Raw genomic sequence first — 23,142 nt, 5'->3', positions numbered from 1 at the left:
TTAAGACATCTTCAAATAGTTCTTGTCATAGGATGGCCACCATCCAACATGGTAGCCTTGGACTACAAGAAACTAGAGTAGACATTGTCAACTCCATCGAAGCCTGGCCTGAAATTGTTTTTGTTTATAAATACACACACACACACACACACACACACACACACACACACACACACACACACACACATTCCTTTTTTATTTAAATTAGAAACGAGCTTCATTTATATGTCAATTCCAGTTCCCTCACCCTCTCCTCCTCCCCTGCCCCCCACCAACTACCTATCCCATCCCCTTTCTGCTCCCTAGGGAGGGTGAGGCCTTCCATGGGGGATCTTCAAAGTCTGTCATATCATTTGGAGCAGGGCTTAGACCTTCCCCAGTGTGACTAGGCTGAGTAGAGTATCACTTTATGTGGAATGGGTTCCCAAAGTCCATTCATGTACTAGGGATAAATACTGATCTACTGCCAGAGGCCCCATAGATTAACCAGACCTCCAAACTGACATCCTGGTTCAGGGGATCTGGAACAGTCCTATGCTGGTTTCCCAGCTATCAGTCTGGAGTCCATGAGCAACCCCTTGTTCAGGTCAGCCCTCTTTCTGTGGGTTTCTCCAGCCTGGTCTTGACCCCTTTGCTCATCACTCCTCCCTCTCTGCAACTGGGTTCCAGGCTTCAGCTCAGTGTTTAGCTGTGGGTGTCTGCATATGTCTCCATCAGCTACTGGATGAAGGATCTAAGATGGCATATAAGGTAGTCATCAATCTCATTATTGGAGAGGGCATTTAAGGTAGCCTCTCGACTATTGCTTAGATTGTTCGTTGGGGTCAACCTTGTAGATCTCTGGATATTTCCCTAGTGCCAGATTTCTCTTTAAACCTATAATGGCTCCCTCTATGATGGTATCACTCTTCTTGCTCTCCTCTATTCTTCCCCTGACTTGATTTTCCTGCTCTCTGTTGTCCTCCTCTCCCCTCCTCTTCTCCCCTCCTCTTTCTTCTAACCCCCTCTCCCCTCCTCTGAAATTGTTTGGTGACACTTCTGCTACAAACTGTAATTAAAGCAGCCATGAGGTCAAAGGCATAGACATTAAACCCACTTCTCATCGAGAAGGATGCCAAAGGATCCGAAGCCATCTTGCATCCTCAGCAATCCTTCTACTAGTCACAAGCCATTATACTGCATCCACACGCTAATACCCTCAGCCTTCTCAAGAGTCTGAAAAGTCTTAGCACATCTAAATGTGGATGACAAAGCTATTACAGGCCATTTCCTTTGTGTCTGTGAAGGTCTGAATAAAACAGCTCAAACAGGTGCTCCCAACTGTTACTGCTGAAGAGTATCAACTCCTCAATTGGGCCCAAGGGATAATTAAAAGCAGGAAGAAGACTGACATTCCTGTCTTCATTTTGTGTCTGTCGCCTTTGCTTTGACTGAAGGCACAGATAAGCAAAATTTGGATCCCTGGATGACAGACCAGAGGGCATACCACACCCAGGGGAAGGCAACATGAGGGCATTGCCACACCATGAAGCATCTTGTCCCTTTCAAAAATAAGGACTTCTGTGGACTACCTGGGAGGACCAAAGAACAGATTCTGGGCTGAAACAATGATCATTTTGTCCACATCTAGACCAAGATGCTTAATTATTGCTTAATTATTCAGGCTTGGCCCTCACTCATCTTCTGTTTAAAATATGAAACTCATGTCTGGATCCAGAAGATAAATGTGGGCTCACTAGACCCCTTTATTGGTTTCCCCTCCCAATATGGTCACATTGAATAAAATCCCTTTCCGATTTTTTCCCACCGTTACTCTTTACTTTCACCGTTATTCACTTTAATTGGCATATGGAATGGATAGCAGAGCCTATTGGAGATGCCAAGAACGATGGCTTAGACTGAAAACTCCACTTATGAGAGGAGGCATCAACCTTCTACACAGAGAGCCAACAGTGGGACAGGGATGGAATAACTATGTTGACCCTCTTGTTCAACAAACACAGCAGTGGGAGGTACTGGCAAGCATATGCTGATATTTCCCAGATGAATACTCACTCCCCCTTCCCTCTCTTTCTCCCTCTCCCTCTCCCTCTTCCTCTCCCCCCTCTCTGTCTCTGTCTCTGTCTCTCATGTCCCTGGCCCTTATTCCACTCCCTGTTATCATCAACAGTGAGAAAGAGCCCATGTCATTGCAACCTATTGAGTAGCCTCACACCCGTGTCCTCCCAGAAGCTTGGGTACGGGGTCCAAAATCCAGCTTCCTGAGTCCAAGTCCTCCACTATTCCACCAAGACAACTCTCCTATGACACATTGCTGTTTACTTAACTTTAGATTTCATCATGTCCATCATAAACATCATGAGTTGTGAGCTAGCGCTTTGGTGTCTCTTAAGGCTTCCAATAGGTTTCCTTTGGTTTTTTTTTTGGGGGGGGTGAATCTTTGAAAGCTATATAAGAAAACACTTGAGCTATTTCTGAGGTCTTCGTAAGCCAAACCCCTGACTTCAGCTTCTTTGCTGTCTACGATCTGATCCTTGCACAGAGCCTACTTCCTAGTATCGCCTAGAGAGACAGGTTTGACTTCAGGCTCTTAAAGGACCGAGGTGAAGTGTCTGAGCTGAGGCGATGGTCATATAGTCCATGCCTAAACGAGGACTGCTTAATTATTCATGGCTCTTGCCCTGACTATTATTTCTCATGGACTCAATCCAACACCCGAATAGTTCCATTTTAATTTATTTCTATAGATGACATTTGATTCACAACTTTGCTCCAATTTCAAAATCTACAGCAACACAGCTTGCTGAAGTAATAAAATGATAAAAATCTTTTCATTCAGTAGATCTAGAGACTCTAGAGTTTAGAGTCTAGAGCATCCACCACTGTGGGAACAATTTATACATTTATAAGCACAGCTGCACACACACACACACACACACACACACACACACACACACAGAGAGAGAGAGAGAGAGAGAGAGAGAGAGAGAGAGAGAGAGAGAGAGGGAGAGAGATACATTCATGCTTCCAATTAGTTCTATTTTTCTGGAGAACACTAACTAATACCTAATGATCTAGTGAAATCAGCAGAAAGTGAGTTCAGTTAATAGTGACATCAGTGGTGATTGGGTCTTTGTGACAAATGTACCCTACTAGTAAATGTTAAAACAGAATATTCTTAAATATGAAACTGTTATAAAATTTGAAAAAAATACAGTTAAAAACACTTATATTAACATTCCTTTTTCTTTTCCTTCAGTGGTTGGTTATCCAAGGGTCTGGTGTGAAAATATTGCCATCCAACACTAGAAGAAAGCCAATAGATGGCGCCATGTCCCCTTTTTGTCATTATAATCCTTGACTGACCATAATACCATGTGTTTTTGTTATTGTTTTGTCTTTGGGGTTTTTGTTTTGTTTCTTCAAGACTTAGGATTTACTAGACTTTCATTACAGAACAGATGGGGAATCCTGTTTAGATTGGAAATCACCCTTTCTGCGGCAATTATCTGGCAAACGCAGCGTGCAGATGTGCCCTAGTATTGGCATCTATCGTGGATTCAGTAATATCCTATCTTTAAGCTTCAAAACTATCCTGAGTGATGTTTCTCTGCTATACAGAAGACAAAAACAAGGTCAGCAACATTTTGAAAATTGCAAAGACAGCAGTTTTATCCAAACTGGCCCATCCTGATCCCATACATTTATTTTTATAAGGATTTGTCTCTATCCATTCTTCTATTGAGAGGCATCTAGGTCGTATCCAGGTTCTAATTATTATGAATAAAGCTGCTATGAACAACGTAGTTGAGCAAATGTCCTTGTGGTATGATTCAGTATCCTTTAGGCACATGCCCAGTAGTGGTATAGCTGGGTCTTGAGGTAGACTGATTCCCAACGTTCTGAAAAAAAACACCATATTGATTTCTAATATGTACAATTATCTGTATAAGTTTGCACTCCCACCAACAATGGAGGAGTGTTCCCCTTGCTCTATATCCTGTCCAGCAGAAGCTGCCATTTGTGAGTTTTTTGTTTGTTTGTTTGTTTTTTATCTTAGCCATTTTGACAGGTGTAGCATAGAATCTCAGAGTTGAAAAAACTGTGGTACTTTTACACAATGGAGTGTAAAAAACAATGGCATCAGGAAATTTGAAGGCAAATGGGTGGTACTAGAAAAAACATCATTCTGAGGGAGGTAACCCAGAAGACAAACATAGTATGTGCTCACTCATCAGTGGATACTTGCTGTGAAGTAAAGGATGGCCATCCCACAATCCACAGACCCAGAGAAGCTAGATTAAAAAGAATGGATCTCCCTAGAAAGAGAAAATAGAAGAGATATCCTGTGTGGACTGGAGTGGGTGGGGATGGGAACTTGAGGGATCAGGTGTGTGTGTGTGTGGAGCGGGAGAATACTTAAAAAGATGACTGGAAGGGTACAAATCTACAAGGATGACATCATCGGAGACTCCTAGCAATAGTGGATAGAGAGCCTGAACTGGCCATTTCCTGTGACCAGATTGGTGACTACCCCAGTTTTCACCAGAGAGCCTTCATCCAGTAACTGATAGAAACTGATGCAGAGACCCAGAACCAAACATTAGTCTGAGTTTGGGGAATCCTTCTGAATAGAGGGAGGAAGGACTGTAGGAACCAGAGGGGTTAAGGGCATCACAAAAAAAAAAAAAAAAACTCACAGAATTAACTAACTTGGTGCATAGGGGCTCACAAAGTCTGAACCAACAACCAAGTAGCCTGTGTGGGACTGACCTAGGTCCTCTAAATATATGTGACAGCTGTGTAGCCTGGTCTATTTGTGGGACTCCTAACAATGGGAGCAGGGGCTGTCCCTAACACTTTGACTAGCTCTTGGGAAACTATTCCTCATACTGATTTGCCTTGCCCAGCCTCAATGCAATCCTTGGAGCATCTCTATAGGAGACTCACTCTGTACCTTTATTCATGCTTATAACTATTACCATATAACCTCTTCAAAATCTATGGTTTAGCTTCAAAACCGTGTTAAAATATGACAAGCAGAAAAAGACTTCCAAAAACCTATAAATGGAGATAATGTAAGTATTACAGTCAGTTCTAAGTCTAGAGAATCTAAGTACAGAATCAGATGTGCCTACTGACTTCTGTTCCCACAGATCACAACTGAGTTCTGTAGGTCTTGGTTTGTTACCTGCACCTGTATCCCTTGAGTATTTGTCAGAATACGGGTCATTAGACCTTGCCTTACCCTTTCTACTTCAGCAGTTATGAGGTGAGACTTTGAGTTTCTCACAAAATCTCAGGGATTCTGCTCTCTGAACCCAAGCTGAGATTCTGAGAACCATGGTTCCTATTCATCTGTTTGAACCATGTCAGTATGACCTTGTACTCATTCCTCAAATATGCTAGTTATTTAATTATGTTTTGCTAGTTTGATTATTGAGAGTGTGTGTGTGTGTGTGTGTGTGTGTGTGTGTGTGTGTGTGTGTGTGTGTGTGTGTGTGTGTGTGCATTCCAGGGCACACTTATGAGGAGGAGAGAGGACAACTTGCAGGAGTTGGTTCTCTTCTTCTACCATGTAAGTCCCAAGGATCTAACTCAGGTTTTCAGGGGTGGTGGCAAGCAGCCTTACCTACTGAGCCTATCCACCCAGCCCTAGACTTCTGATTAAGGATGAGGAAGAGCACCTGACTGAAGCTTTCCTAGTACAAAAGGAAACAAGGCCCACAACCCGTCTCTCCAAACCAGGCACATGAACCCTAGCTCTAGCACATAAAGTGGTCAGCAAGCTTCCTCAAATAATTTGCTAGCATCTCCCACTCTGTCTTGGGGGGGAACATGAGCTAAAGAAGGAGCCTTTCCAGCCATGGAACCAAACCTTTGGATTCTGCATCAGGTCAGGACAGCTCGGGAATACTTAGGGCTCAGGAAAAGCATATTTGAGAGTACACAGAAGTTCCTCTTCTTGCTTTTGAGCCCTTAGCTGAGCAAAGATGAAAGGGGAACTTAAGTTTACAAGACTCCAGGGGTGACTGTGCTCTCGGCATTTGTTTCCTGCCTCATGAGAAGTGAGACTCCACTCTTCCTCCACTGTGCACAGACAGCACTTAGCATAAAGTCAGGACCAAAAGCACTTCACATACAACTTTATTTCTAGTTGCCAACCAGCAAAATGCTTAAAAGGTTGGAAATAGAAAATGAAGAACACAATTTTTCTTGTTTAACATGGAAGTTGGGGTGTGTCTGCTACCATAGCATCTCAGGACACCAAACACCTGAGTGAGAATCTTGTAGTGTGTACCATGAAACCTGAGAGAGTTCATTCCCCACGCCCCTGCTTCACATTCATTAAACTGTTATGTTCTTTTTAGCACACACACAGGATACAAAAGAAATGTAGTCCAAAATTTACAAAGCATGACTCAGTAAGAGACATAAGAGAGAAAAAGGTGATAGATGATTTTACCTGTGTGAGACAGAGCAAGAAAGCAGAGGGGTGTTTTCCAGGGAGGGGGGAGAGAGAGAGGAAGGGAGGAAGGGTGTGGAGATGGATGGTAGTGATGCTGGTTGCACAACATTAAAAGGTACCTAACTCCCTAATTACATTTAAAAATGGTTAAGATGGTATTTTTGATATGTGTACTTATTGCAATTTGAAATTGCATCCCCCAGCTTTCAGAGTATCCCCAGCTTGAAAGAAGTCTAGGAACGATGCACAACAGGTGGTGTGGTGGTTTGGATGAGAATGACTTCCATAGGTTCCTGTTTGAATATTTGTTTCCCCAGTTGGTGGGATTATTTGGGAATGACGAGAGAGTGGCCTTGTAGGAAGAGGTGTGTTCCTGGAGGCAGAGTTTAAGGTTGCAAAAGACTTGTGCCATTCCCCACCACTACCTGCTTCCTGCTTGCAGATCAAGATTCGAGCATCCAGTTGTTCCTGCCGCCATCACCGACTCTCACTTTCTCAAACCATAAGCCTCAAATTAAACACTTTCTTTTATGAGTTGCCTTGACCATGGTGTTCTATCAGAGCAATACAATAGGAAAGTAACAAAGACCCCTGTTTAATCTTTACCAATATGCACACTAGACATGAGTGAACAAGTGGGGACACAGATAACATTATCTAAACCCCTCAGCAGCAGCTCATGTACCCTGATTTCACACATTCTTATGGTACTGCCTTACTGTATCTTACCAGCACAGAACATAGTGGGTGAGAAACAAAGACCTCAAATGTCAAGCAGGGAAAGGCTCCATAGAATCAGTTATTAATAGCGTTGAGGAACTCATTTGGGTTGTATTTTTCCTTACATATAAGCACAAGTATATTCACCATCCCTAAAGATTTGAGAAAATCTACAAGATCTATTACAAGAAGAAAGAGTTAGAATTCTAAGTAACAAAGTATTGTAAAATAATTTGGAGGGTCTTTCTTCTTCATAATAGAATGCAAACCGAAAGCAAATTTTGCAAAAAGCAGACACTTGCATACATACCTCCAACCCTAGCACTTGCAAGGATGGGGCTTGAGGCCAGTCTGGGAAACACACTAAAATCCTGTTCCAAAAGAAGCTCCCCCCACAAAAGCATCAACAATTACTAAACTTTATTGATTTATGTTTCCTAGGTTGGCCTCAAACCATGATATCCCAACCTCAGCTTCCCAGAGCTACTCTCAGAGGCATGTGTCACCACACCTCCTAATTCCCGGGTTTGAAAAATTATTTTTCCCTGCCACTGATGATTTAATTTTCAGACATATGTTGTATGCCTTTAAAGAATTTCCTTTAATTAAAATGTAGCACAATAGAAAGACTGGAGAGATGGCTTAGCAGTTAAAAGCACTGGCTGCTCTTTCAGAGACCAGAGTTTGATTCCCAGCATCAACATGGCCTCTTAAAATGGGCCATAGCTCTAGATCCGGGAATCTAACACCCTGTTCGGGTCTCCTTAGGCATAGCATGCATGTGGCAAGTGGATGTGATGGCTAATTTTATGTCAACTTGATAAAAGTTATCTGAAAGGAGGGAACCTCGGTTGAGGAAAAGTCTTCATAAGATCCAACTGTATTTTATTAATTCGTGATTCATGGGGGAGGATCCAGCCCATTGTGGGTGGTGCTATCCTTGGGCTGGTGGTCCTAGGTTCTATAAGCAGCAGGTTGAGCAAGCTGTGATGAGAAAGCTAGTAAGTAGCACCCCGCCATGGCTTCTGCATCAGCTCCTGCCTCTAGTTCCTGCTCCTAGTTCCTGCTCTCCTTGAGTTCCTGTCCTCACTGCTTTTGGTGATGAACTGTTATATGGAACTGTGAGTGAAATAAATCCTTTCCTCCACAAGTTGCTTCAGTCATGGTGTTTCATCACAGCAATAGTAACCCTAATTAAGACAAGTTGGTACCAGGATAGTGGGATATTGCTGCAACAGATCTGACCACATTTTGGGGAAGATTATGGAAGGACTTTGGAGCTTTGGGCTAGAAACGCTATAGAGTGTTGAAAGCTTGGTGAGCTATTATGTAGGAGTTTGGAAGAAAAACCATTGAGAACATTGCAAACCACAGAGGCCTGGCTTGCAAAGTTTCAAAGAGAAGCACACAGCAGCTATGTTTCATAGGAGGTCAAGATTGTGCCTTGTGCTGGCAGTGGAACTTGGTAGTGTGAGTCACGCAGGTGGTACTGGTTTTGAAAGCATGAAAGGATCATGTCGAGCATCTGACACTTGGTGCTGTGGGGCTGGGATGGAGTCTCTGAAGAAAGTGAAAGTGCAGCCCAGTTGCAGCAAGGGACCCCAACATTTTTTGAGATGCTGGTACCATTGGATGACCACCAAGAACAGCAGCTGTGGTGGTGTCGAGACTGCCCAAGCTGTGTGTGCTAGAGAGGGCAGAGCTGGAGAAGTGACTTGAGCCTTTTGGAGGAGACTGTGATTGTAAGTAAATTCCACATAATTGAACACTGAGTTATTTACACTTTTGGAGTTTGGTTTTGCTTTGATTTTATTGGGATTGTGACCTAGTTCTTCCCTCTTGAAGTAAATATATATATATATATATATATATATATATATATATATATTATATATATTTGACAGGAGTCTACAGTTGAAAGACTAAGTTTTAAAAAGACCTTGAATTTTTAAAAAAGACTATCTTAGAGAGATTGCATTTTTAAGTGTTTGAATTTCTAAAGACTGTGGGACTTTTAAAATCTGGAATGTTTACATTGTAATGTTTATCAGTGGGTGATCTTGGGGAAAAACAAGAAAGTGAAGGTAACAGTGATGAGTTTGTATGTCAAGTTAACAAAGGGTTACTTGTGCTGGCTAGTTTTATGTCTGCTTGAGTCATCTGAAAGGAAGGCATCTCACTGGAGAAAATGCCGCCATAAGACCCAGCTGTAGGTCATTTTCTTCATTTGTGATTGATGGGGGAAGGCCCAGTCCACTGCATGTGGTGCCATCCTTGGGCTGGTAATTTGAGGTTCTCTAAGACAGTAGGTTCTATGAGCAAAGTGAGGGGAGCAAGTTGGTGAGCAACATTCTTCAGTGGCCTCTGGGTCAGCACCTGACTCCAGATTTCTGCCCTGCTTGAGTTCCTGCGGGCACTGCTTTTGATGAAGAACGGTTACATGGAACTGTGAATGAAGCAAACCCGTTCCTCTCCTAGTTGATTTGATCATGTTTTGTTTTCATCACAGCAACAGTAACTCTAAGACAATGGACCAAATACCTGTACAAATTAGACAATATATTTTTAACTAGGCAAAACGGGAATATAATACTATTCTGAGATAAAATTCCAAGGAAAGTGTCAATAAGCCCAGCTGTGAGGAATGCATTGATATTGGTTTCTAATCCTTACCCAGTAACAAGTTAGCTTTCTGTCTTCCTCTCTTTCACAGAGATGATAAACAAAGCTGAAACAAACATTAATTCAACCTCAAAGGAAATTCTGGCTGACTCTATTTCTGGCAATTAATCACAATTACAGGGCTAACTGGCTTTACAAAGCTTATTTGGGGTAGTTAAAAACCTTCCCATAAGAGGCCTCTTTCATTAAAAGACTTCCTTCACTTTAATATAGTGCAATTTATAAATCTTTCATGTTTTTTAGTGGGAATAAGAATCTCTCTCCCCACAGTACTGGAGGCTGGAAATCCAAAATCAAGATGCCAGTGACGTGGTCCCTGGTGAACATCCACATCTTAGCTTACAGAAGGTCACCATCTCAAAGGGAGCTCACTAGGGCTCCTCTCTATGTGCACAGAGTGGAGAAAAATCTCCACCTCCTCATAAGAATTCAAGTCCTATTAGGAACATCCTACCCATCCAATCTTAATATTTTCTGAGAACCCATTTCAAAACACCAAAACGTTGGGGAGCAGGCACTCAACATTTGAGCCTAGGGATGAACATCCAGCCATTTTCTCAGTAATATCATAACACCATCTTTGTAGTAGCCAAGCATCCCTATACATAAACATCTACTTCTGTGTTTTCTATTACTCTCTAATGGCAGTAACATGCTGCCTTGCTTGCTGTTAATGTAACTTTTCATACATTTTCTACCTGTCAATGTAACTATTACAGTGTTCAGATTTTCCCAAGAAATTGGTGTTATTTTCCTGGCACAAACTAACTCTAAAGAAGTGCATGTACACAACTGCCTACTATAATTTTGGACTTATTTCCCCTTTTAGCTCTGCTGACTGTTGACATTAGTCTTTTGTATACTCAAATTTTGGATTTGCATTTTGAACTAAAAACACGGTTTTGACTTTTGGACAAATTCACTTCGTGGTTATGAAAGTCATCTCACCCTGTATTTTAAAATCCCTGCACCCTCCCATCTGATTTTGATTTCTGGGGTCTGGTGGATAGGAAGCACAAACATACTTTTTTTTCATGCATCTATAGAGGAAACCTTAAAGGTGGGCATTGATTTCCTCATATTTGTTAGATAATGCATCTTCATACTTTTGATGTATGTTATTTGTGCTTATAAATTAAGAATGTTTACATATTCTCACAGATTGGTCCTTTTATCTTTATGTAAGTTTCACTCTTGCTTCCTGTTTGAAAGCCTAACCTACTCTGATATTCTAAAATCCACACTGGCTTTCTTGTATTTAGAATGGTGGGATGTCCAACATTTCACCCACATGCAAACATTTCTTAGTACATGAGTGGTGTCCTTAGTAAACAGTACTGAATTGTTGCTTGCAGTTCACACTCTAGGAGGATTATTACATTGACTTCTCAAAGCAGACCAAGCTGTGAGCCCTGGCCACTCCAGATGGCCTTAATCCAATCAGGATCTGAGATCTGAACCTGGGTTTCAGAGCCAGGCAAGCTGGCTGATTTCCAGATCCCTTTACTCTTGAGTGGGCTTTGAAGTTTCTGAGTTTAGTAGTTGCTCACAGCTGGTAGCTGGTCTGAAACAGCCTAGTGTATGGTGGGTGGAAGTAGAACAGAAGTAAGTTACCTTTCTAGTGCCCTTTTTAATTTTCCTGTGGAGACTAAGGATTTAAGTGAAGCAATTATGCTAACAATTGCTCATGAATCTTTGAATGGGTATTAAAAGAGAGAAAAAAGGAGTGTTGAAAGTTGCTAGAAAGTTGGTTCTTGTCCTCAACTGTGTCACTTCTGAGTGGCTAATTTCATCTCCATCCCATGTTACAGTTTGGCCGTTGCTTTCAAGTGTTTGGTAACATTTTGAGTTGCAGATGTTTTCAGTAATCTTAATTTTTTTTAACAGTCCTTTGTTTCAGTGATGCTATGGTTATCTAGGATGGTTTGGGAATTAAAGATGTTAGCACGGTCAAAATACACAAAAGCAACCATCCCACTCCTAGGTTGCAGATGAGCTGATGCAGTGAATTCATTCTATCTATCTATCTATCTATCTATCTATCTATCTATCATCTATCTATCTGTCCATCTAGTAAGTAGGATAGAGCTGAGAAGATAGGAAGAAGGGAGGTGGATCAAGTTATCCCAATGGGGTGTAAGGGCTGAGCTTCCCTTAGTCACCCTGAATTCATATTAATGTTTAATATGAACTGGGGAAGTAAGGGGACAATAGCGAATGACTTTTGCTTTGTGGGAACAATTAGGATGGGATTACTAAAAACAAAAGTCCAGATCCCAAGTGACAATGCCACCCAAAGTAGATAGGAGAACAGAAATGTCATGGTTGGAATTTTTGTAATATCACAGTTATTCAGCCTTCCGGGGAGATGATGAGTAGGCCATCATCTTATCCTATGGAAAATAGAGTGTTTATAGGACATAATGAATTAATCCTTTAAATGTAATAAAATAATAAATAAATAAATGTGAATAGCTTTCTTTATGTGTTTTGTATTTATTTGTTGGGATAGAGGTGTGGAAGCCAGAGGATAGCTTGCTGTTCTGGGGACTGATCTCAAGTTGTCAGGCTTGGCAGTAACTAAGCACCTTTATGGATGGAGCTGTTTCACCTGCCCAGGAACCCTCTCTATATAAGAACATAGAGGTCTGTTATGTTGCTTCTTCAATGTCTCTTTTTCCATGCCATATTACTTCTTGGTCTTTGCTTCCAAGCATATGGTCATTTGTTGCCCACAAGTCTGCTATGGTTTGAATGTGACTTGTCCCCACAGGCCCCTATGTTTGAATTCTTAGTCCCGGGTTCATGGTTCTATCTGGGGGGCCTGGGGTGTTTATGAAACTGAGGACATAGCCAGCAGATATAGGCTACTCTGTAGGTCACTGAGAGCTATAGTCTAATCTTAGTCTGGGCTTGACTCTGCAAACCAACACAAATTCTTCCTCTTGCAAGTTGGTGCTATCAGAAACTCTGCCAGGGCAGTAAGAAAAATGGCTAATGCACCTTCTCTCAAAGTTACCTTCAACTGTTAACAATATTAATGTTTATGACAATAATTCTAGGAAGAATATTTATGTATATAGACACATATTTGTATATATACCCTTTAATATTTTTGTGTGTCTATATACATACATATCCACCAGAAAAGATATTTTGTTTCGCTCTATTTATCCTCAGCAAATACCAATAGGAAAAACCTTTGAGACTTTTTTTGTCATTGCCAAAGACCTTCCTTTCTAAGGTCAGTATACACAATTACTGCAAAGGATTTTATTTAGCTTCTTTTTTAAAACAAAAGATGATGTTCTTATTAGCTTCTTTTGCTTCTCCAGAATAAATGGGCAGGGTCTAATTTTTCAATGTTATTAATTAATTAATAAAAATTTTCTTATTTAATAAAGCATATATATTATTTAATCATATCCTACTAAGTATGCTATATAGTACTATTTATTAGGCCATAAGAATCCTTAGAGAGAAAAAGTCTTTAGAGAATTTTGATAAAATTTTGTGTATACATTATAAAATTCTGTATATCTAAATACATGTATGTGCTATGGCTATTAGCAAATGAAATGAATGGTTATTTGCACTGTACCCAGGGGACAAGAGTATTCTCTGTATGGTAGTTAAAATTCAATTTAACTGTTGTCTTTTCCCTAGTGTTTTCATTTTTTTTGGTTCTTTCCTATGTTTTGAGAAGTCAAAAAGGGAGTGTGTCCATGTCCATCTGTTTGCATGTATATGTGTTTGCATGTATGTGATTGTGTGTGTGCATGTGTTTGTATGTACATGTTTGCATATGTGTTGTGTATATGCTTGTGTGTGTTTGCATGTGTATGTCTTGCATGTGTGTGAGTATGTGTATGTTTGTGTGCATGTGTGTTTACATGTATGTTACTGTAGGTGTGCATGAGTGTCTGCATATGTGTTTTTCTATGTGTTGTTTTTGCTGATATTGTTGCTGCTGCTGTTCTGAATTATTTCATAAAATAAACAAAGCACAAGACTATCTCCTTCAGCTCCCAGGAATGCTGCAGAGGCAAGGGGAACATGATGGGCTTTTATGAGCTCATACAGGTGAGAGACAATAAATGATGTGTCACTGGATCCAGTGATACCCAAGGACATCAGATGACAAGTGGGTTTCCTCCTCTCCATTGATGTCCTGGTTCCATGTAACATATCAGAACATGGCTCCAGTTTAGACAAAGGCAGGGATGATCCCAGACACCAGAGTTTTAGTTATCACCCTTTGGCAGCATCTGAACTTCAAATACAAATTAAATTTGAGCCATGGGGAAATCCCCTCATAGGGCACAAAGCCAATGACCTCATTGTGACATGGTCGCTTCCTAGGAGATTCAAGATAAGAATTATTATTCACTAGTTTTAAGCAAGGGACTCTCCCCAGAGACAGACTGAACACTTAACAGCACAAGAAACCATCTGTGTATAAGTTTTCAGTCAAAGACTTTCTTTGGTTGGAATTATTTAAGTAGACTCTGACCTATGAGAGAAACTGCTGTTGAGGCCTAATAATGAGTAATGAAACTGATAGGAAAAGGCTGTTAATTTACAGTATCTGCTCCAAGCAAAGCATAAAGTATCAGTAATTCATTTCTCTCTGTTTTTGGCTGGCATCTACTCTCAAGCTGGCAGCCAGCAAGTCCCTGCCATCCTTCTGTCTCTGCCCTGGTCCTGGCTTTTCTATGTGGTTCCTAGGATGGGAATTCAGCTCCTCAGGCTTGGGTGATGAGTATGCTTACCCACTGAGCTATCTCTCTGGTCCCATTTGTGGTCTTTCAAAAACTCTTCCCTCCCATATCTCTAGACCCTGTGGATCTTGTAGGTACCACTTGTCTGCAGGGACACATTCAGTCACTCTTCCCATGTTAACTGAACATAAGCTGGTAGCCAAGGGTCTCCTTGGTTTCCCTCTAAACTCCTTACAAAAGCTGGCTCCTAGTAATGTCGTCTCCTCCCATAGCATGTTATTTTGCACATCTATGCTTTGTCAAACTACTTTCATCTTCTAGAATATTCTCCCAAATCCTGAGTAAATATGTGACCCAATTGCAATTTTTTTTTCAACGAATTCAAACCCCTGACACCTCCCTTGCCCTGAAGGCTGATTTATGAGCATCCCTGTTGCTTTGGCTTTGTGCTCTTGGAGATTCATTTGAAGCCTCTTCTGAATCATTCATCTTTTTTGTACTCTGACAATTCAAGTCTAACTCCCTGTAGTTCTAATATATTTGTAATATAGGTTTACAGTTCATGTTTAGAAAAGAGCACATTAACTTTAACTGAAGATCTTAGCAAAAAAAGTAAATATCACTTCTACTCTGTACAAAGGATACTGTGTGTGATGAATACTCTATTCATAATACTGAACATTCTAGAAACATAATAGTAATAGCTATTTATGGAATGGGTCTTTGCCAGGGGTGTCAAGAAGTAAGAGACACTTCTGAGACAACCGACAGAGGCCAGAGATCGGGATGAGCAAGAGGTGGGAAAATGAGAATAATTTCCAGAAGTGCCAGCAATATTGATGGGCATGCTAGGGCCCAGGATGCTCAGGCACAGGGAGGCCTTGACCTGTGAAGGCTGACACTGGACTAGGGACTTTTATATCGTCCGCATTTAACCCCTACATTGCCTCTTTTAACTCCTACAATATCTTTGACTAGAGGTTATTATTTCTAGTTTAATGGAAGAGAAAATGAATTGAGTATAGAATTTGATTTGGATCAATTTCAGTCTGACTTTAATATGTGCACTAAAACTTATACTAACATAGGTAAAATGTTGCTACTATGCAACTTGGACCGACCCCACTCCCATATCATGTGGCTGTTGTTTCATACACGTGCTGTGTATGCAGACTGTTAACGTAGAAAAAAGCACCTAAACTTGCTCATTCAAGATATAGCAGACTAACCACTAACTTAGTCACAGTTTTAAGCTTTAAAATAAAATAACAAGGAAAACAATTTAAAGTTAAAGCCAGTTACTGTATAAGCAGTAAGAAGAAAATTGTTTTATGTTTTAAAAAAGTTGTATGTTGACAATCATGTAAGTCTGTGTTTGTATATTTATGTGCATACATTTATGTATGTGTATGCACACATCTATGTGTGCATGCAAGTGTGTACGCAAATGTGTACACATGTGTGTATGTGCACATATGTGTATGTATGTGTATGTGTACATGTGTGTATGTATGTGTGTGTATGTATCTGTATGTGTATGCATTTGGAGGCCAAAGGACTCTGTCCATCTTGTTTATGGAGACAGGGTCTCTCATTGGCCTGGAGCTCACAGATACAGCTAGGCTGGCTGAGCAGTAAGGCCCAGTTATTTGCTTGTGTCCACCTCCACAGTGTTGGGATTACAAGCCCATGCCATCACCCCTAACTTATTTTATGTGCATAACTTATATTATGGGGATGGAGGTCCTTGAATTTGTGTGGCAAGCACTTTCCTAGATTATCTATTTCTCTAACTCAGGATTATGACTTTCAATAAAAGGTTTTAATGAAAATCATGGTCATATGACTCTAATAGAATGTAATAGCCACCCAACACTTGTAGACTGAGCTCATGAGTCATCCCTGCAGGAACAGCAAGTTTCAGGAGAAACCATTACTCTGAGAAAATACCAAGACAACGAAACAAGAAGGCCGAAGAACAAAAGTTGCTACAGAAGGACAATTAAATTGCTTTTGATTTTGGGGGGATTAAGAATTCATGAAAGTGGACCATATGAGGAAGAAAATATTGTTATTCGTTCATTTAATGTGTTTTACTAAATGCCTTCAAGAGCATGAGTTGCCAAAAGTATCATGGTCCTACCTAATAAAGAACATAAAATATAACTGAGTCACAGTATTGTGGGGTGAGAATGGACAATTTCTGTATAAAGGGTAGGTAATAACTAGCATTCTGTATTTTTCCTAAAAATTCAGAGGTTGATCCAAGGATGGGAGATACACATCCTTCTCAGTGTTAAATACTAATATACCTATTATATCAATTGCTAGAAATTCTTTCATTTACAGAAGAAATCAATAAGGCTTTTACAGAGAACCAGAAGTGCAAAGTGAGGCAGTGAAGGGCTAGTGGAAAACAGACAAATGGGATGCAGAGTAGAGGGAAAGGGAAGTGGATAGGGAGGTGAAGGAAGACATCCAAAGTTCCACAATACATATCCAGGGATATGAGGCAACAAGACAAAGAAAGAAAACTCATTTTCCTTCACTTAAATGTAGCCCTGTCTATTTACCTACTTATCTGTTGATTATCTATCTATCTATCTATCTATCTATCTATCTATCTATCTATTATATATATATATATCATCTATCTACATATATACATGCCTATCTACCTATTGTCTGTTATTCATCTATCATCTACCTACCTATCTTCTTTGTCTCTCTGCTCTCAGACTTTTTCACTTATTTCTCTGTATATGATTCTCTCTTGTTACCTATCTAAACTTCTATTTCAGATTTTCTTCTATAACTGAGTGCTATGGCTTTAAAATTGGATTTGTGTCCCTCAGGGATGTAGTTCCCATTTGCTTTATATATTCACAGTTCTCTCTAGTCATGCATTCCCTCTCGGATTTCCACGTTAATCATGTCTCTTTTCCCATGTCCATTGACTTTTGAAAATTAACTTTAACTTTTAATATTAATCAAGCAGACCAACAGCAGTAACTATCTACTGACAGGTGAGCAGCAAGGAGATAATCTAAATTCATCTTCTGATTGTGTACTTATTCCATATTACAAACAGCGTAGAGGAAAAATACATACCGCATCGCCCTGTTCCTCTTTGTTTCTACCCTTTACTGAGAAAAGAACTGTGTGTGATGAAAAGAAAGAAGCAATTTTATACCTACAGAGTAAATTATATGCTTAGGTTTGTGTGGTGTCTGCTTTTGTCTATACCTTTGGCTTCAGCTCCAAAGTATAGGTCATCATTAGGAAGACTTTTGAAAAAACACACCTCCAAAGCATTTTATTCCTAGAAGCAACTAAAACTCAGCTTGTTCTCTATCAGTAAAGTCGAATGCATTTGCTAAAGCAGACTAAATTCTGCAAATAACACCCAATGCACAGTTATTAAAAAAATATGGTAAAGGTTTTGGAAACTACAAACATGCACTGATAGGTGCATGAATCAATGCTCATAGCACTTCCTTTCCTGGCTATTCTGCCTGTTCCAGTGTCTATTTGCTAAAAGCTTAGAGACTAGAGTTTAAGGTCAATGCGTAGATCTGTTTGCTCATAAAACATTAATTGTATAACTGTGAAGGACCAGTTGCTAATAACAAAGGCTTAATTCCTTAGGTAATTGGAGCAGCTTTCCAAGTGCTATTGATTTTCCTTTTTTGGGGGGCGGGGGAAGGAGGTAACTGGTTGACAAGCAAATTTTGTAACATAGAATTTCAAATGAAGGGATTGATTCAACTTACACAATTCCCAGCTTGAGCACTGATAAAGGCTATCAGGCACATTTGTGAAACTGTACCTATTTACACTGTGAATGAATTAGAATCAGTCTTCAAGCAAACCTCCTTCAGTCGGGGTTTTGTTGGGTGATGATACAAATGGCTGAGCTATGCCACCCAATTCTTCATGCAGAAACCTGTCTGAAACTGGGCTGCTAGTATCAGCCTTTGGCCATTTTATCTTTCTTCTGTAAGAATTCAGGAAGACAAAAAAATATTGTATACACTTAAAAACAGCAAATATGCTCTTCTCACTAAAAAATAGAACCCACTGTCATTTTTGAGTCTAGGATTTTTTTTTTTTTGTAACAATGATGGGTTTATTGCCCTTTTGATTTCAAAAGTGTGAGGTGGGGGGAGGGAGAAAGAGAGAGGGAGAAAGAGAGGGAAAAAGAGAGGAGAGAAGGACAAGGACAGAAAGGGAGAGAGAGAGAGGGAGAGGGACAGAGAGGGAGAGAGAGCTAATTCACTGATGAAAGTAGCCTCCAATCCCCATTCAGGTGAAGTCAGCCCACGTTTCTGTAGTAACCAGGGCCCCAAGAGGGAACTCAAGACCTCTGGGAGACATAATCCTAAGCATTACAGATCTCCTTTGTATCCAATGATGCGATGCATATGTAAATTAACTACATGTCACTGAAAAGAAAACCATTCCTCTTGGGATCAGGAAGACTTTGGCTGATCCTTTGTCAGTTTAGCCATTTCTTAAAATCAAACCATTGCTGCCATGTTGTAGAATGGCACCCACCTTCTACCTCCTGTACTCTGTCACAAAGGTGGGTGCTGGTAGAAAGCTCTATGAAAACCCGGATCATTGTCTAGATTTTAATGCTTAGGGCTGCAGAGGCCTAGCACACAGTCCTGTCCCTCCCCTCTTCCCCCGAGGTTAACAGAAGTTTACTCTGAGAATTATGGAAAAGTTTCTCGTAGTAGTTTGTGCTGTAAAAGTCCAGACAGCCTGGGAGTGGGCAGAAATGAACCTGGGAGGAGGTGTGTGGCAGACAGAGGTTGGGATCAAGATTGACAAACTGGGACTCACCCTTCTAGGTCATCCTGGGAGTCGCTGTCCGAGGCCCACTCTTCCCCAATGTCAGGCAGAGTGAAGAATAGTGTTTTGGGGACAGGCCCTGGGGCCATCCACGCACTGGGCCCTTGCTCTCCAGGACCTGGCGACTGGTGAGTGTTCCTTGGACTAGAGATTGCATTGCTATTGCTGCCCACAGGGATGGTGACAGAGGGCAGGGTTGCCCAAACAGTGCCTGGAATGGGCAAAGCCACTGATGCCAAGGAGCCTGAGCCCGCAGAGCCACTGCAGGAGACTAGGGGCAGCTCTCTGGATGCTCCAGGGCTGTTGGGCAGAGACCCCGGGCACCCTGCTGTTTCCACCCTGCGGGTAGCTGCTGAGCTTCTGGGATGCAAGGCAGGATACAGAGGAGTGGAAGGCTCCAGTGAGGTTGTAGAGTCTAGAGGCAGTGATGGGAGCAAAGTAGGGGTCTCTGCCCTGCTAAGCGATGTGGAGGACACTGATCCTGTGGCCACAGAACTTCCAGGGTGACTGGGGACCGCAGGGGACGCCGAGGTCTTGAAGATCTTGGCAAAGAGAGACCCCAGGTCCAACACAGCGACCTTCATGCTTTGGTCCTGGAGAGGCTACCGTTGCTGCCACCACCGGGAGGTCAAGGACGCCAGAAACTGGGCTGCAAGGCTCCATCCACCGCCACCTGCAGCTATCTGGACCAAGGGGCCCCACAGACGAGTGGGATCCTGGGGTCCTAGCACACAGCGTCCTTCTGTCTCCACCACAGGAACGTACTTAGCTCCTCACAGGTCTGACAGACCCTCCACAATAGATCCACAGGTTGCCGAAGTTGTGACCAAGGTACACGGGCCACCCTTTGCAAGGAGCAATCCCTCTTGTCTCACAGGATAGTAAGACCTTCAAAGGGACCAGGGTCATGGAGATAAAGAAGAGGACTGGTGTTTGTTGCACAGATTATTGCCTGAGCTCACTGGAGATTCCCTCCCTGGCAGGCCCCTGGGGCAGCACAGGCGGTTGCTAAGCTAAACAAAACCCCTGTTAAGCTCTCTGCTAATTGGACTCCAGACTGTATCCTGGGCTGCATCCATAATAGAAACACCAGTTCCCCTCCTTGCTCCTGCCTTAAAGAAACAGTTTCAAATTTCTCCATCACCCTTACAGCTCCAGACTGCCCAGGAACTAGGACATTGCGCATAATCCCTGAAAGCATAAGCATCCATTCCAGAATGTTCTGGACTCATTCAGTCTGACGAGGCCAAATGTACTATGCTTATAATCAGTTCTTCAGAGTAGAGAGGGTGAACAAGAAGGTGAATTATGGAAAATGCTTGAAACAGGGTCTACTCCCTTACCCCAAGATTATTTTCTGTTCATCTCTGGAGACATCAAGAGAGCTTATGTGGAACAATGGTGTTTCACTGCATTTAATGAAAGGTAGAGCATGCCTGTGAACACCTGCAGCAGGATGAGGTCTGTACTGATTAAATGTTTTGCAAAAGCCACGGACAGGGTTTATTCATTGATATGAGTGTTCCACTTTGACCTCTATATACTTTAATCTTTAGCAAGATAACAAATTGGATTTTGAGTCATGTTTTTATGCCTGGTAGTCTGCTTTGCTTCTTTGCTTGTTGTTACTATGTCATTTTTTTTTTATGTACTTCAAAGGAGGGGAATACTAGTTTGGCTTTCAGTGTCAGAGGTGTCGGGTTATGGTTATGGTCTCATCACTTTGGCCTAAGGTGAGGCATCTATAGAAGCATTTAGTGGAATGACACTGCCTCTTGGTAACAAGAAACAGAAATTCAAAGGAGTCCTAGCAAGCTAGAACTCCCCAGGGCAGGTTACCAGAAACACTTTATCCAGATAGACTTCACCTCCTAAATTTCAAGCAGCTGCCAAAACAGCACTCTCTGCTGAGGACCAAGCCTTCAGCACATGGGGCTGTCAAGGTTTTTCTTCTCAAACTATAACACAACAAGAGTGACAAGCTTTCCAGTTCCCTATAGGCAGGTCATTTTGTGCTTATCATATTGAAAACCGGTTATGGTCTTCTCACTGTCTCCAACTCCACAAATAGAATAGGAAGAACATGTAATTGTCGACATGGAAAGCTTGGAAGTAAGAATCGGGATGGGTGAGTGACAGACAAACCAAGAGAATAGTGATGCATGATAGAGACAGACATGCCGGGAGCCAGACCGGAAAAGCTGCTCCAACTCCAGAATAATGCAAGATCACCAAACACCACTTCCTGTCATTTTCCCTATGCTGCAACTTTCCAGGTGGTCCCCAAAGTGTGGAAGGTCCATCAGGATTGCAATAAATGCTATGTGAATGGCTTGTCCTTCTTTCTCTCTCTCTCCATAATATATAATATATATATATATATATATATATATATATCACATACATACATACATACATACATACATACATACATACATACACTGTCCAGGGTGGAAGAGAGAATAATCATGACTTGTAGGCTTCCAAGGGATCACAGCCCTGCACATATTCAATGTAGGATTTGTAGCCTGCAGAAGTGTGCTATTTTAAGCCATCCAGTTGTGGTAATATATTATGATAACCCTAGGAAATGGTTAGGGTATGAATTAATTGGAGAGGAACCCCACACAATCACACTATTTTACTTGCAATTCTAGAATAGTATTTCAGAATATACAGGCTCTAAACGGGGCTGTAAATCTAAGTGATAACTATTTTCTCTGATCCCTAGAAAGTGACTGAAAGGGAGGTGGCATTGTAGGAAGTACCATTGTCAGTTAACTGGTGGATATAGCTTTCTGAAAAGCTAGCCTCACAAGAAAAGGGACAATGGGTGAATGATTGATCCTTTTGTTTGCCTGTACTGCCTTTGAAAATGACCTATAATTGCAAGCATTGCAAACCCTTCTAAGCAAGATGCTGGGTCTTTTACACCCATTGTTCATCCATCAACAGCTTTTCAGACAGATGTGAGATGCTACCAGGATAATCCTTAATTACTATCAACATGCAGTTTTCATGATGTGAGCCTTAGGTGATGGACCATGATGCTCTGCCTGAAGCCATTAGTTTAAGAATGATGCAATGAAAGTAAATCATTTATGTACTGGGCTGTACTCATTTTAGACAGGCTATTTAGGAATGTCAAAGTCTTTGATTTTATTTTTCTTCTGATGCTCAGTTATGGCATTGAGAAAATTACAATATTTTTAGGAAGAAATTTTATGTTCTGGAAGTTTGACACTTAATCAAAACAAACAAGAGTAATTAATTTGTTTGTGAAGTGCCCATCTCAAATAGGAGCATCTTGTGTGAGTTGCATTTCTTTATGGAGTAGAGATAATTAGATGGGGATTAGCAGGTAACAAGATCACTGTTTTTAATCAGTTAATTTTTCTTTTGTGATACCAGGTTTACACTGAATAATACCCAAAGACAAAGAACTGTGGGGAAATACAGCTGCATTGACTTCTAACTTGGTTCATTTTTGTACAAATTGATTGTTTTCAATGGATGTGCCTGTTTATTTTCCATGATGAACATAATAAATGTAAACTTTTACAATGCCATGGGGTAGGGTGGGGGGCTGGAGAGATTGCTTAGTGGTTAAGAGCACTGACTGTTTTTCCAGAGGTCCCGAATTCAATTCCTAGCAACCACATGGTGGCTCACAGACATCTGTAATGAGATCTG

The 23,142-nt window shown here is 41.2% G+C and overlaps 1 protein-coding gene across 1 annotated transcript in view; it reads right to left on the bottom strand.

Annotated features, from left to right (window-relative positions):
• Fam149a (family with sequence similarity 149 member A) overlaps nucleotides 1–20,033 on the bottom strand; it is a 41,937-nt gene extending 21,904 nt beyond the window's left edge. The window contains exon 1 of the mRNA XM_027391158.2: nucleotides 19,441–20,033. Within this exon, the coding sequence (XP_027246959.1) occupies nucleotides 19,441–20,033 (593 nt within the window). The remainder of the gene's footprint in view (nucleotides 1–19,440) is intronic.
• Nucleotides 20,034–23,142: the final 3,109 nt, after the last annotated feature.

Source organism: Cricetulus griseus, assembly GCF_003668045.3.
Source record: "Cricetulus griseus strain 17A/GY chromosome 1 unlocalized genomic scaffold, alternate assembly CriGri-PICRH-1.0 chr1_1, whole genome shotgun sequence".
Classification (NCBI taxonomy): domain Eukaryota; kingdom Metazoa; phylum Chordata; class Mammalia; order Rodentia; family Cricetidae; genus Cricetulus; species Cricetulus griseus.
This window is presented reverse-complemented; position numbering and strand designations above follow the sequence as displayed.